We start from the raw sequence: 16709 nt of genomic DNA on the forward strand, positions 1-16709 counted from the left end.
TTCCTAGAAACTGCATCGTAAAGAAAATATTTTTAATCAAGCTAAAAGACAAGTCAGGCTTTGTGGCATATAAAAACATCACCTTCCCTCAAGAAAACTGAAACAAGTGAACCGCAGGGCTTCAAACACAGAGCGGTTCTACAATAGTTATAAAAATCAGAAATAAATAGGTATGCTGAATTGTAACTGCCAGCAAGAGGGATGTACTGTATGAATAGGTTGCCTGTATTTTGGAACACATCATCAAGAGGCCTATGGGCATTGCATTGAAATAAACTAAGAAAATAAGCTTTTTATTTAACACCAAGCTTTATACAGCAGGGGCAAGTGAAGTATTGTTTAGGGTACTTGGTAAACTTATGAGATGTAGACAGGAATAGAAGCTGCTAGTACCTCTGTCAAAAGCTACAGGCTGCGCATAGACAATGGGCCTACTCAAAGTAATGAGCACAGCCTCTCTGCCTGTTGAGCCGCTGATCTCCTCCTGCAGTGCATTACGCAAACCTATGCGGGTTCTAAAATAGGCAACTTGATGAAAATCTGATCCAGCCTCTTCATAGACCTGCAAGAAACACGGGAAGATTTGACAAAGAGAATGTAAAATGCATGGAAAAAAAATGAATAAAGCAGATATATTTGGCTCATTCACACAAAGCAAACGTTTGCTAGGTAATAATTGCAGCAGAAAAACATCTGCTTACCTGATGTTTCACAATCTGTCCAAGTGCCAAGTTTAAGTCAACCTGACATTTCCCAAAAAGTTTCAGGTAGCTGCTGCTTCCAGGTGCGGCTTTTGTCTGCATACGATTCGACAACTCCAGTTCTATCAGCCCAGTCTCAAATCTGACTGCTCTCATGGAAGGAGTTGTAGCTGTCACTTGAATGCCCTAAAGAAAGCACATAAAACAAATACGCATCCAAATGTTTAATTAACTAGTCTAGTAAAAAACAAAACAAAAAAACAACAAATGAATTTGAAGTTACATACAACCACTCCATAGCAGCACACACAAACATTTATATTTATACTCCTACTCCTAAAAATGTGGCAGCCTATTGTGTTTTATTTCTCCCTGCCCTCAAAAGTTGTATTCTGCCAAGAAAACTTTTATGGCTGTCATTTGCTTATCAGTGATGTTTACTCAATTCTCAACAAGGTACCCACAAGACAGAAGTCGTCACTTCCATGCCTAGAAATTAACTCTTTCATGCAGCAAACTAAAACAGGTAAATCACCCTGGTTATTAATCTGTTTTGTACTGTACACTTTATTCTGTATTGTAGCAATCACTATGGTTTTTTTTATTCATTTGGTTCATCATACTTATAGAAAAATTATTTTTGGAGTATGGATTCCATCTCTACATTCGCAACTATTCAGTATTGATAGAGCCTGTTTGTTTTTTTTAAAGTCTATTATTACGAGAGGGGGGGGGGGGGGGGTGGAGTGAAGGGAAGAATGGGGAAGGGAAGATGTGAAGATGATAAGAGGGAGATCAGTGGAATGGAAAGGGCAGGTTTATAAGCATTGATACCATTATTAATATCATGGTGTTGTCATTATGGTTGATACTGTATAATATATGTATGTATGTATGGGGAAATTTTGTATACCGGAAATAATTTTTGCAAAATAAAGATTATATATATATATATAGATATATATATATATATATATATAGATATATATATATATATATAGAGAGAGAGAGAGAGAGAGAGAGAGAGAGAGAGAGAGAGAGAGAGACAGGTCCCCGATTAACCGGAATCGGAATCTGTTCTGTATATATTATTACTTCTATTTGATTTGTTTTCTGCCTGGGTATACATACCACTCCCCCCCCCCCTCTCCATTAGGTATACTACCCACTCATCCTAAAAGTTAAAGGCCAATACGATTTTCTGGCCTCTAAATGGCCTCCAATCCATGTACATGCAAAATAGGTGCCGCAGAAATCTGGACGGCGGAAATAGCCGCTGGTAGAATATCAGTAAAACTGCTGATATTCTACTATTGGGCAGTGGTAATTCCAATAGTAAAATATCTGTAAAATTTACCACAATTTTAAATCCTATTCTCACCCTAACCCCCCTCCACCAACGCCTAACCCAAATGAACACCCCACCAATGTCTAACTCTAACCGACCCCCCTCTCCCCGACCAATGCCTAACCCTAACCAACACCCCACCTACACCTAACCGACCCCACCACTGATGCCTAATCCCATTGATCTCCCCACTGTTGCTTAGCCCAACCTCCCACCGATGCCTAATTCTAACCAACACACAAGCTTTTAAGACCCTCACCGATGACTAACACTAACCCCTCTCCCTCCTCCCCCACACACACACACAATGCCACAAACCCACCGATATCCCATTGGTCTCCTTTTTAATAGTGGCTTTACATTTTTGGTGCCATACATTTGTAGCCACAGTTTATATAGCGACCGGCTCCTGCACTCGCAATTTTATCAGGTGCCGGAGTCACCCAAATTTCTGTTTGCAGCGGCTTTTAACATACTTGATGCTCCCGGTGCCCAAATGTCCCGTTTTATTCCAATCCCCCCCCCCCCCTTCCAATGCAATAACCCCCCCCCTCCCCCCCTTCCATTGCAATAACTCAACCCTGGAAGGATCTTTTATGCCAACAAGAAGACTCACCTCCTTATGTAAACAGTTTGATCATATAACATGTCACACTAGTACAGAGCAGAGAGCTTCTTTATTTTGCCCAGGCTAACAATGAAGCAAAGTGGTGAGATTTTGCAAAACAAAAAATATCTGCTGCCATAAATCCTGTCCTCTAAATAAATTACCAGCTGCCTGTTTACTCCTCCCTTTCAGTCAGTCTAAAGACATGCCTTACTACTAGAGACTGACAGCCAAAATAGGTCACCAGCTAGTTGAGAGGCAGGGCTTTAGCCAACAGAGCAATCACTGTATCTACATGCCCATGTGACTGGGCAACAATGTTTCAGACTTAACAGGCATAAGCAGGCAGCTGTAGGTCAATGAGGAGGAAAAAAAAGTGTCAATTGTTGCAAAAAGTATAGCCCTTTTTTATTTTGCAAAACTAGTTCGTTTTCACGAAGACCTTTTTTATGCATAATAACAGTAACTAAAAATAATGATCTGTTATATGCATAAAAAAAACTGTGCCTGAACTGAGACTTTAAAGCAAGCCTGAACTGAAAATTAAAGAGAACCCGAGGTGGGTTTGAAGAATATTATCTGCATACAGAGGCTGGATCTGCCTATACAGCGCAGCCTCTGTTGCTATCCCAAACCCCCCTAAGGTCCCCCTGCACTCTGCAATCCCTCATAAATCACAGCCATGCTGCTGACAAACAGCTTGTCAGAGCTGGCTGTGTTTATCTCTATAGTGTCAGTCTGCTGCTCTCCCCGCCTCCTGCAGAACTCCAGTCCCCTCCTGCATCCCTTCCCTCTCTGCTGATTGGAGGGAAGGGACGGGGGCAGGGACTGGAGCTATGCAGGAGGCGGGGGAGCAGCTGAGACTGACACTACAGGTGTAAACACAGCCTCACAGCACGGCTGTGATTTATGAGGGATTGCAGAGTGCAGGGGGATCTTAGTGGGGTTTGGGATAGCAACAGAGGCTGGGCTGTATAGGCAGATCCAGCCTCTGTATGCAGATAACATTCTTTAAACACACCTCGGGTTCTCTTTAAAAGTCAAAATAAACATACACACGCCATACTTAACTCCCATGTAGTCTACTCATCAATCTCTTTCTCCTCTCCTGTGTTCTGTATGACCACTGTGATGAATGGAATCCTCCATCCTCCATTTTGAAAATGGTCACTACCCTATAACAGCTTCCTGGTCAGCACACTGTTAAACTGTAATATCGCCCACTTGAGCCATAGGGAAACATGGACATTACCTTGCTGATCAGTTGTCCTTTCAGTTATAAATGACAGCAACTGCTATATTTCAGTTCTGACAAAATTGTGTCAGAACTGGTAGGAATCATTGTAAGAAAAAAATGGTGAGCTTCAGAGAGGAACTGACGGATGGTTAATTATGTAATATTCATTTGCAGGTGCATCATATGTTTATTTGAAAAAAATTTACTCGCTCCAGGTTAATTTTAAATAACATCACACACTGTGGAAATGATTACAAATTCTAAATGTGTACCTTAAATTTCAGGTTTAGAGAATACAGAAGAATTTTTGGCTTGTCCCCATCTGTTGTACCTTCATGCTCATTCCACAGAGGAATTGGCTGCTCTCCTCCTAAAGATATAAAAAAAAACAGAACATACAATGTAATAGGCTAGGAGTATTGTGAGTTAACATTCTAAAAAGTTTCACAAATAAGAATGTCAAATTAAAATTGTCTCTCAGGACACCAGAAGAAAAATTTGCTTGAGCAGTGGTTGAATATACTGTACACATTTTGCATAATAATTTGTGAAAATGTGTTGTAAGTGAACAACTAGCATGTTCTTTAAGTGAACCTCCAGACTAAAAATCTACTCAGCAGCACTGAAAAGGCTTGGTGTTTCTTTAACAGTTTCACAGCATCAGAACTTTGTGTTTCTTACCCAAGCCTCATTTTTAGCTGCCCAGAAGCTAAGCTCCACCCCATCAAAGAAATCTGCCTGGGCATTTTCCCCTGATGCTGTGCAAAGCATGATGGGATTTCTGATGTTGTTATTCTCGTTGCCTAGCGCGTGCAGCTGGGAGGAGTGATCAGGACACAGGACAGTTGGAACTGTGTCTCATGCTCCCTGTCACCTCCCTTCAGCCAAAAAGATGGCTGCTCGCATGAAATCACAAACATTTGCCTGTTCTTTTAAAACAGGGTGGGTAAAAGATTATATTACCTATTTTATTTATTTATTAATTGTATTTATAAAGCGCCAACATATTACGCAGCACTGAACATTAATTTAGGTTACAGACAATATTTAGGGGAGACATACAGCAATATGACAATACAGGAATACAAGAAAACCAGATCACACACCATAGTATGAGTACCAGGTAATGCTTAGTCAGTCACTGGATGGAGCATGGAGATTAGGCAAGTTAGGTTCACTCAGATGCATAGCATGGGTTCACAGTAATGGAGGTGCAAGATCAGGTAGGGACACAAAAGGAGGAGGACCCTGCCCAAAGGCTTACAATCTAGAGGGAGAGGTAAGGACACGAATGGTAGGGGACCAGAGTTCAGCTGTAGGTTTAGAGCACTTGTGAGGGGTAGTAGGCCAGAGTGAAAAGGTGAGTTTTGAGGGCTTTCTTGAAGATGTTGGAGGAGGGGGCTGCCCTAATGGGTGGAGGTAGGGAGTTCCATAGTGTTGGAGCAGCTCTTGAGAAGTCCTGGAGGCGTGCTTGGGACTGGGTGATGCGGGGGGCGGTTAGGCAAAGTTCATTGGAAGAGCAGAGTGAGCGGCTAGGTGTGTACCTCTGAGTAAGATCGGAAATGTAGGTTGTACAGGTTTTGTGGACAGATTTGTAGGTCAGACACAGTATCTTGAATCTGATTCTGGACTGGATAGGAAGCCAGTGGAGAGATTCTAGGAGGGGATCTGCCGTGGTGGAGCGATGGGAGCAGTGGATAATTCTGGCTGCCGCATTCATGATGGACTGCAGTTGGGCTGTTCGGGTCATAGGGAGACCAGACAGCAGGGCATTGCAGTAGTCAAGGCGGGAAATTATGAGGGCATGGATGAGGAGTTTGGTGGTGGCAGAGGTCAGGAAAGGGCGAATCTTACAGATGTTACGAAGGTGGAAGTTGCAGGACTTTGTGAGATTTTGGATGTGGGAAGTGAAGGAGAGTGCGGAGACCAGGGTGACACCCAGACAGCAGGCTTGAGAGGTAGGGCGAATGGTAGTGTGGTTAACAGTGACATGCACATCTGGGTGGTTCGTGGATGGCCAGAGTGGGAAGATCGTAAATTCTGTTTTGTCTAGATTTAGTTTCAGGAACCTAACGGACATCCAGGAGGAGATGGCTGATATGCAGCTGGAGAACTTGTCCATGGTAGTGGTGGATATGTCAGGGGCGTGGAGGTAGATCTGGGTGTCATCTGCATACAGATGATAGTTAAAACCCATGGAGGAGATAACCTTGCCAATGGAGGATGTGTATAGGGTGAACAGTAGGGGGCCAAGGACCGAACCTTGAGGGACTCCCACCGAGAGGTGGTTGGGGGTGGACGAGGACTCATTGAAGGCGGTCGTGAAGGAGCGGTTGGAGAGGTAGGATGAAAGCCAGGACAGGGCGAGATCGTGAATGCCCAAGGACTGGAGGGACTGGAGGAGTAGGGGATGATCTACTGTGTCAGAAGCTGCTGACAGGTCAAGGAGGAGGAGAATGGAGTATTTACCTTCAGCTTTAGCTAAGGCAAGGTCATTGACCACTTTGGTGAGAGCCGTTTCGGTTGAGTGGGCAGGCCGAAATCCAGATTGAAGTGGGTCTAGCAGTGAGTTGGCATTGAGGTACTGGGTCAGGCGTTTGTGAACCAGACGCTCAAGGAGTTTTGAGGCAAAGGGGAGGAGGGAGATAGGACGGTAGTTGGAGGGTAGTGAGGGGTCGAGTGAGGGTTTCTTGAGCAGGGGTAGTACAGTGGCCTGCTTGAAGTCTGAGGGGAAGGTGCCTGTGGATAGGAAGATAGTTAACATAACTAATGTAACTTAATGAAAGTATGTTTGTTTAGGCTGAAGTTCCTCTTTAAGTTAAGAATGATTGAAGTGAAAGGAAACATTTGACTTAGAACTTAAATAAACATAATGTAATAAAAAAAAAAAATAAACAGCCTAGGTTATACTTTGCTGGAAGGTCATAGTTACATGCCAGTATACAGCTATGTATTAGTAGACGAAGTGATGGTGAAACCAAGATAATTAACATAAAAGTGGGTAGACTGAATAATTTACTACATTTTACTTTGGTGCCTCTTTAACAATGGTTATGGATACGGGTAGATAAGAAGGGTTTAGGTTAAAAGACAATAAGGAGCATTAGCTGACAATAATGATGACTATTAGGTATTAAAGGACCACTATCGCCAACAAAGTGGCAGTTAAAATCTGACAGAACCGACAGGTTTTGGGCCAGTCCATCTCCTCATGGGGGATTCGCATGTTTTTTTTTCATCAGCATTTCCTGAACAGCAGTTTAACTGCCAAAATAGTAAGATACCAGCCAGCCTCCCAAATCACTTGCACACTCTCAGTTACACTTTACAACTGCTGTTCAGGAAATGCTGTTGAAAACAAACAAAATCCTGAGAATCCCCCATGAGGAGATGGACTTGCCCAAAACCTGTTGGTTCTGTCAGATTTTAACTGCCTACTTTTTTCTTGCAATAGTGGTCCTTTAATAAGCTCAGTTAGACTTGGGTGATAACTAGGGTAAAGGTTAGGGGTCAATGTAGAAGGTTATGGTTCGAGGATAAGGGAAGGTTAATCTTATTAGCAAGAGTTTTAAAATTAAAGTTAGAATTAGGAGCTGAAAATGTGGGTTAAAGTTAAGCAATAATAAGAGCTGGGAACAGAAAATGAGAATTAAGGTTAGACGACAATAAGAAGGAATAAGGTTAGCCAGAAAACCCATTGAAACCCGCACTAAAAAGGCCTTGTGCTGAAAATGGCAGATTTCTGCTGTCATGGGATCCAAGCCTAAACCAGAAAGTAAAATAAGGTATATGCACTAAAAAGTTTAGTACATCAGGCCTAGATTCGCTGTGCCTATGGGCTTCCTGAGGTGTAAGAATGACCGTTTCCTTCATGTTAGTCACTCCCATACCAAATAATCTATGAGGGGAAACACAAGAATGGTGCAAGACCATATGCCTGTCTGCCTCCCACTGCTTCACTCTGTTTCCCAAACCTACAAAAAATAAGCAGCAGCACACGCTTCTAAGATCCAAACATACTCAAAGATGGTTAAGCAGTCAGAATAGGATTATAGAAATTGTGTTGGCACATAAAAGTAACGTCCTTCATTGGGCTTCATTGCCTTTAACCACCCTGGCGTTCAGTTTCCCCAGGATTTCCGTGCAAATAGTGTTTCAACTAATTTCCAATAATTTGCAACCATTTTTTTTGCAACCAATTTTTTTTTAATATTAAATTTAATACAGATTATTGTATTGAATTCAATTTAAAAAAAAAAAGTGTTTTCTGCAAGATGTTGATGACGCTGTGTGACCCTGGTGTCATCAACGCCGATCAACGGGGGACATGTGATCGCTGAGGAAGAAGCAAAATCCGCCAAGGGACATGGAAGAAGACACTGGGGAAGCTATCAGAGGTACGCGACGAGGGATCAGCATGCCAATGGTGAGTATAAGACCCAGATGTATAGGTAGAAGATGTGCAGCCAGGTATAGTTAGCCAGATGTGCAGCCAGGTATAGTTAGCCAAGTATAGTTAGCCAGGTATATAGTGAGCCAGGTGTTTAGCCAGGTATATAGTGAGCCAGGTGTTTAGCCAGGTATATAGTGAGCCAGGTGTTTAGCCAGGTATATAGTGAGCCAGATGTTTAGCCAGGTATATAGTGAGCCAGGTGTTTAGCCAGGTATATAGTGAGCCAGATGTTTAGCCAGGTATATAGTGAGCCAGGTGTTTAGCCAGATTTATAGGTAGCCAGATGTCCCCCTCCCGATCCCCCCCCCCCCCTCAGCACGCTGTGGGTAGCGATCTGTGCTACCCACAGTGTGCAGAACAAGCATCCAGCCACCCTAGGGAATCCCTGGGCAGCCAGCGGGGCAGAGAATGTGCGGGGGATCCCCCTTGTATGTGGAGGCTGTGCTGGCGGGGGATCCCCCTCTGTGCGGGCGGGGGGAACCCCTTTATATGGTGGCTGTTGCGGGCAGGGGATCCCCCTCTGTGCGGGCGGGGGGATCCCCCTTCTATTGTGGCTGTTGCGGGCGGGGGATCCCCCTCTGTGCGGGTGGGGGATCCCCCTTCTATTGTGGCTGTTGCGGGCGGCCTATCCACCTCCTCCCCCTCCCTCCTGATGTCCCCCCTCCCGATCTCCTCCCCCCTCCTCTCTAAGCCCATTGAGTAAATAGATTTACTCACCCGAGGGCTTTCTCCAGCGACGGCAGCAGCACTTCCTCCTCCATCTCCGAAGTCTCGTTCTCTGTACAGTTACATTACGAGACTTGGTGACGTCACCAAGCCTCGTAATGTAACTGTACAGAGACCGGGACTTCGGAGATGGAGGAGGAAGTGCTGCTGCCGTCGCTGGAGAAAGCCCTCGGGTGAGTAAATCTATTTACTCAATGGGCTTAGAGAGGGGGGCGGGGGGAGGAGATCGGGAGGGGGGACATCAGGAGGGAGGGGGAGGAGGGGGATAGGCCGCCTGCAACAGCCACAATAGAAGGGGGATCCCCCCACCCGCACAGAGGGGGATCCCCCGCCCGCAACAGCCACAATAGAAGGGGGATCCCCCACCCGCACAGAGGGGGATCCCCCGCCCGCAACAGCCACAATAGAAGGGGGATCCCCCCGCCCGCACAGAGGGGGATCCCCTGCCCGCAACAGCCACCATATAAAGGGGTTCCCCCCGCCCGCACAGAGGGGGATCCCCCGCCAGCACAGCCTCCACATACAAGGGGAATCCCCCGCACATTCTCTGCCCCGCTGGCTGCCCAGGGATTCCCTAGGGTGGCTGGATGCTTGTTCTGCACGCTGTGGGTAGCACAGATCGCTACCCACAGCGTGCAGTCAGGCATCCAGCCATCCTGGGGAATCCCTCTGATAAGAAAAAAATGCAGCCGGCGGGGCAGAGAAACAGGAAATCTGCCTGTCGGCATGGACGAGCTCAGCTCGTCATTAACGTTTTTTGCAAGTTTTTGCTGGACGAACTCAGCTCGTCCATACCGCCAGGGAGGCTACAAGCAAATGTTATGTTGGCCATTTAAATATGCATAAGTAACATTCTAATGGTTTGTGTAGCTCCACATATTTTCTGCCCATGTAATACTACAGTGCTGTGTAATGACGAGTGACAATGTAAAAGCCCAGAGATATTAATTTTGCCCTATAATTTCTGCACAGATATGGCCCAGAGCATTCATATTAAACGGATGCCTTACAGATCATCTGAGATACGGTTTCCACTTATGACTTTGCCATGTGCAAAATAGAACCTAGTGCTTCAATAACTGTTTATGATGCGTGAAATCAGCAGTCTGAGGACCACAAGAGGTATTTGATTTTTGCATTCAAACTATGTCAAATTTGTTGTAAAAAATTTAAATAAAACCATACATTTTAGGAACCTAAGCTACAGTATCTTACTTGCTGTTATGGAAATAATAAGCTAATCTAATATTCCGTCCTGTGAAACAGAAAAATAGTGGAAATCACAATAATATTTCTAGTTAAATAAAACTTCAAAAGCATATACAAGGTTTTACTATGACTCATCGCAGCACAAGTAGGCCTTGGACCCACTGACTGTGCTTTGTAACGCTCTTGCTAATGTAAGGCTATCGGCGATTTTATAAAACTCACATCCCTCAAGTGGGATCACACACATAGCAGTACATTAGCAAGAGCTTTTCAAATCACACGTGCTCAGAAAAGCACTGCTAGTGGGTCCCAGGCCGAAAGCAGATTTTAACCTCTTCCAGACCTTGATTATTGAAATCTATGCCCTAATTTGATCCTGTTATACCTGCCAGGGCATAGATTTAAATCATCGCGCCGCACGCTCCTGCCGATCGCATCGCTCTTTTTGCACCGCAGAGCTGTGTGAGCCGGTCAGGATCCAATTTCCTGACCCTGTCATCACTGTAAGCCAATCCCTTGGTTTACATTGATGGACAGCATCAGGAGCCTGACTTGTTTACAAAGCTATGTTGTCATAGGGATGGCAGGGAGAGAGGCCTGTGGGGATGGAGGAGTAGCGTGACAGGCGGGAGCGCGAGGCGACGTTCTTTGGTACCAGCAGCCGCTGGTCCTTAAAAGGGGGAAGACACTGCTGGTACATAAGTGGTTAAAGGACATTCCTCTGATCCAGAGGCTTCCCAAATCCACTTACAACCCACTGTTCCAGTGCAAGATTTCTCTTAACCTCCCTAGCGCTATTGACGGATGTACATGTCCATACAAAATATGCTGTGAACAGTATTCATGTACATACACGTCAATACTCTCCTGCACTGTAAACTAGACAGGAAAAAAAGGTAATGAAAATTAATTGAATCACTTTTTGCAAAGAAATCCTGAGGAAATTGAACCCCAGGGAGGTTAACCTACTGTATATTCCGGCGTATAAGACCACCACCAAACTTTTCCAGTTAAAATATAGAGTTTGGGATATACTCGCTGTATAAGACTACTCCTCTTCCAACGCACACCAAATAAAAATTAAAAAAACATATACTGGTGCTATGTATGAACAGATACTGGTGCTGTACTGTATGTGGTACCCAGTATATAGGCGATTGACTGGTTGGATTTGTCAACTCTCCCTCTCTCTAAGGGGATTGGTCAGCTTTCCTTGTCTACCTGTTTATCAGAGCAGTATGGAAGAATAGATTGCGCTGTGCCCATAAAACACGCCTCTTTCACCCTTCTGTCCCACCCTTGTATCCTATTTACCTCCTTCTCTGCCTCTGCCTCATATCTCGCAAATGTGCGCCTGCGCCGCTTCACTACAGTCCTCAGCAGCAAGATCTGAGAGTCGGTGACAGGATAGGGCGTATCACCCGGCATCAATGACAGCCAGCGTATAGGATGACCCCTGACTTTTAAGAAGATTTTAGATTTGAAGAGTAGTCTTATACGCCAGAAAATACAGTATTTGTCGAAAACCTGTTAAATAAGTTTCTTCTGGCCACACTCCCAGCTGTGAATGCACAAGTAAAGTTCCAGACAGAGCATGCACAAGTAAAGAATCACCAGTAGAATGAAGTGCTGGTGCACAGAGAGAAAAAAAAAAAACCAGTGCACAGCTTTGTCCTACTGGTCATGCGTAGATCTTACTTACGCATGCCTAGTCCAGATGGGCTTGGCCAGGTATGAGGCCAGAAGATGGAGGGCCCTGTGCTAAAACAATGAGCTTCATGTGGATTTGGTAAGTTTCTGGAGCAAACAGAGGCACACAGCATACACATGTAAAAAAAAGTGCCATAATACAGATAATGGCCTTAATGTGGTACGATTCTCCAAAGCTGGAGCAAGGGGAAAACAAACCTCCCAACAATCTTATGCTGGATTATTTTTTTTTATGTGCTATTAAGTTTGCAACCCTTTTGTGGGTTATCTCAGATCGCAGCAAGGACTGGTAAAAGGCAAGTGAAATAACATTTATGTTATTGTAGACGCCAGAGAAAATGTGAGAAATGCCAAGTAATAAATACAGGTTGTCCTGGATTTACTAACAAAATAAATAAATAAATAAATAAATAAAAGGTTTTCACTGCAGGAGTGTGAACTGAGATTGCATAAGCACAAGTTCACTAACCTTTCAGAACCATGATTGGACATGTTCTAGAAGATAGTTACAAACGTTTGCTATCTAACAGTAGTGTTTAAAAAAGTAATCCAGTCTGGTTTTATTAGCTCACGTAAGTTCTTCCCTTTTCCCAAGTCAAAATTACACTATCCACAAACCTGAGACTTTTTGAATAACTTCATTGACCTCTTTCATGAAGACTTTCTGTACAAAAACCAGGTGGTTCAAAAGATCAGTGGTTAAATTGTGTTCAAATGAGCCAACCTGTCATTGAAAGGAAAAGCGAGTGTGAGTTTTAAACTGGCAAAGAGCTACAAACACAGTATTTTAAAAATAACAAAAAGGCATGCTTACAATGTATGAATAAATCTGCACCTAAACAGTGATCCACAACACTGCGCTTCAGAAAGAAAATCTTGATCCACTTGTAGCGGATCAGTGTTACCTTTCCAACGTTTAAGATGCTTTCATTTGGAAAGAAGTGCAAAGTGCTATCACTAACAGGGAACAATCACATTTTTTAATCACATGATGCAGAGTGACCAAGGACGTAATAACATCTGCATTATGAAAGGGAGTTGTGATAGTGAGATGAATGGTACCCAGAGGTCACTCCAGGGTTTGAGAGGGGCCTACTCTTGCATCGAGCACAGACTTCTCTTGAAAAAGTTAATGAAATGAACTAAAAGCGATCCTAAGTCATTTTACAGCTTTTCCTTCTGATTACACCGCTTGCCTAGTTTGCCTAGTTACTATGTTGATCTTCTGCCTTTAATTCTTTCTGAATCTCTGATACAAAAAGACGATTGTATGGAAAACGGAACGTTTCTTCACACTAGTGAAGAAACAGACCATTCCATGGGGGATGGGAGGATGTGGGGACGTGAACCTAAGTGGCGGGAGGGTGCAGCAGCCGGGCGGATGGGTGAACGAGGGTGAACAGGGCCGAAACACATACAAAGGCTGGCGGTAGAGGCTTCCCTCTTCTTCCGCATCATGTGACTACATGACACTCACGTGCTGTGTAATCACAGCGCAAGAAGAGAAAGCCTCTGCCGCTGCTGGAGTGAAAACCAATCCGATCCATCGGTGATCAGATCAGTTTTCACAATCCATTTGCCAATGTGCACAGAGCCATCCGGATCCGGTGAAGCAGAGACCGGATTTACTCACCGGATCTATTTGGCTCAATATTTCTAATGTGAACCGGGCCTTAGGCCATAGTCTGTAGGTATACTGTGGGTGTAGCTAAATTAGGAGTAATATTTTGTTAGCCTTAAAAAAAAAAAAAAAAAAAAAGTCTTGTCTAATATTGACTACACTCTTGCTAGCTTTGTACTGCAGCAGTTGACTGCAATTGTGTTACAGTGCTCATGTAATATGAGTGGGGTATTATGGGTAAGCAAAACATGTAAGGGGACTTGGCTATATTCCTTATTGGGAGGTGTGAAAATAGTTGGGTGGGGGTGGGGCATGGCTACACTTAGTTTTATGTCTACTCCAATCCGAGTCTGAATTTAAAATGGAACTGAATCCCAAAGTTGAAGACTGCTTTAAAATATTGGTTATTTTGTGGCAATATGGCATTTTAATACAAATACTGAAACTGGCAAGTTACATATATGTTTACTCAATGCCCATTGGCAGCTCCAACAATAATGCCATAAATACAAGTGAATAGGATTTAAAGATGCATTGTAAAATATTTATTAGGCTCCTCACCTCAGCCACACAACGTAAATAATTTCCTTGAAGGTAGTAGCCCTGCTTGACAGGCAAGTCGTCCATGCTCCAAGCTTGATCTGAATAATTGTCATGCTCTTCCATTATATATTTACCATGCATGGTCACCGGAGGAAGGTTGAGACTAGCTGAGGGGGGAATAGTCGACATATCTGTAGAAGAGACCTTGGAGGTGAACCGCAGCCTGTGATTTGGCAGTTCAAATGTAAATCTTGTTTGTGCACCTGTAATAAATATATATGTCATGTTTAAAATGATAACAAAAGGAACATTTTGTTCACTACTGTACAATTTTCAAGAAGAGAGGAAACTACTGCTAGTACTATAACTTGTAGGGCCAATTTAGGGCTTGATTCACAAAGCGGTGCTAACCTACTTACCACGTCTAAAGTCTTTAGACGTGCTAACCAGAGTGCTAAGTAGGTTAGCACCGGATTTCTCAATTGAGAAAACCGGTGCTAACCTACTCAGCACCCTGGTTAGCGCGCCTTAAGACTTTAGACGTGCTAAGTAGGTTAGCACCGCTTTGTGAATCAAGCCCATTGTGGATTATTTTATGGCTTGTTAGGAAAAAGGAATGGAGATCATCCTATCACATGGACACATGCTGAAATATTCACAATAAAGCAAATTCCTCCATAAAAGATGCTGTTATAACGACTGACTATATTGGGCGGTTTGCCTTCTTTGCAAGATCTCACTGCCATGAAGTATCTCTGAGGATTTCTGCACTAAATTCTATTACATAAAAAATGCCTAATTGGAGTAAAATCATTCACTACAGTGGCCGCAGACACACTTCCAAGCAACAACAAATTCAAATTGGAGAAATGGCCATTAAACTTTATAGAACTTGCTCCATTGTAGCCCCTTACACACTCCTAGAAGTTCTGGTTCACCATGAGCCTGCTGGGTTCTCTGTAACTCATGCTATACATGTAACTTTCATTTACACTGGGGATTTTTTGCAATCTAACTGCTTTAGCATGATTGACAGCATCCGACAGCCCTCTGGTTTTAATATACTGTATTAATATTCCAGTGTAACAGTAGAATTGGGCTTCTTCTGTCCCCCATACAGGCACCTTCTCCTAGCAGATATACATTTAATCCTACTCAATGTTCCTGTAAAGTATTAAAATTTCATATTAGATCTACACATGCAAAGAGCTATGTAAAAGTCCCGGCCGCACGTCTATTATCTGTTGTTAGATGTACATTGCAGTTATATATTAGTGTCTCATAGCAGAACTGAAGTTGAAATTTCCATTCTGGTCTAACAGATTGGCCACAGCCACAGTATATGTCTGCTAGGGGAAAAAAAAACAGGAAGGGGGGGGGGGGGTTAATAAGATTGAATTTCATTTTCCCCCGGTGCCTGTGACTATGCTACTGTGGCTGTGCTGCAGCAGCTGTGGCTCAGCTCATATTGCCTGGCTGAGAAGGATCTGTGTTGACAAACAAAGCTAAGTTAGGGTAAACAGGTCTCATAAATAACTAGAAAGAGGAAAATAATTATAGAACGTTTGCATAGACTGCAGCGGCTCCTCCTTATATTCAGCCTTGCTAAATGTTACAGAAGTAAAAACACACATAGGAAGCAACTTAATGGCAAGCAGCATGATTTTCAGTGGTAAACTATTCTTCTAATAAGCCCCTGTTAGAACAGGCATATACTGAGAACTACTTGTACTTATACATGATTGCAATTGCACTTCAATACACTGAACAGAAAAGATGAAACCACTGCTGAATGCACTCACTTACCGGTCATCCCATGACTTCTCATTCTCCCCATTTTATACTCTGCTTTAAGAGAAGGTAACAGAGCAGCTCCAATGGCAATGCCATCCAGCATAGCACTGAACTTGAGAACAATTGGCTTCTTTTCAAGGCCTTCTGGGAGTTGAGGGAATACATTGGTTTCAATTGGAGTTTGGTTAACACTTGGCGTTTTTTCAGAAAGTAATGGAGTTGCCACATCCTCTTTTGGCGGGGGCACACTGCGAGAGAAGCAGACATACATCGAAAGAGTTTCACAGTAAACAAAGAAAACAAAATATACAGCAAGTACATGATGCAGAGGAGTCACAGAAAAGGTTTTGCTTGCTGGTCTTTGTTTTGGGGGACATCTAAATTATGGTACTGGTTGTACTGAACTATATATACAGTATGTTGGGTGATAAGGAGTGACACATTTTGTGCATTTCAGCCATCTAACTGGCTTCCTGCTTTTTTTCAAGGGTCTTTTAGACCGGGAACATGAGCGGACCCTTTTCCAACACCAGGAAAATTGCAGTAGGCGTAATGTGTGTTTTCCCGCTGCAGAAAAATACAGACAGTGCTGCTTTTTCTCGTATAACGTGTGCGATTCCCTATTGCCGACAGTGAGCTGCTGTCAGTAGACACTGCAGATTTGTTCACAGAAAATTGCTACCTTTTAAAAAAAAATAATTTCTGTGCAGTATTATGTTTTGCAAAAAAAGTAATTGAAGTCATTTTTTAAAAAAGTGAA

The 16709-nt window shown here is 43.4% G+C and overlaps 1 protein-coding gene across 1 annotated transcript in view; it reads right to left on the minus strand.

The window, feature by feature from the left end:
* Positions 1–16709, minus strand: part of BLTP1 (bridge-like lipid transfer protein family member 1) — a 399009-nt gene that overhangs the window by 95494 nt on the left and 286806 nt on the right. Inside the window, exons 54-56 of the mRNA XM_068280272.1 lie at positions 4166–4263; positions 702–887; positions 394–562 (exon numbers count right to left, since the gene is read on the minus strand). Coding sequence (XP_068136373.1) covers positions 394–562; positions 702–887; positions 4166–4263 — 453 coding nt within the window. The remainder of the gene's footprint in view (positions 1–393; positions 563–701; positions 888–4165; positions 4264–16709) is intronic.

The sequence above is a fragment of the Hyperolius riggenbachi genome, chromosome 1 (genome assembly GCF_040937935.1).
Source record: "Hyperolius riggenbachi isolate aHypRig1 chromosome 1, aHypRig1.pri, whole genome shotgun sequence".
Lineage (NCBI taxonomy): Eukaryota > Metazoa > Chordata > Amphibia > Anura > Hyperoliidae > Hyperolius > Hyperolius riggenbachi.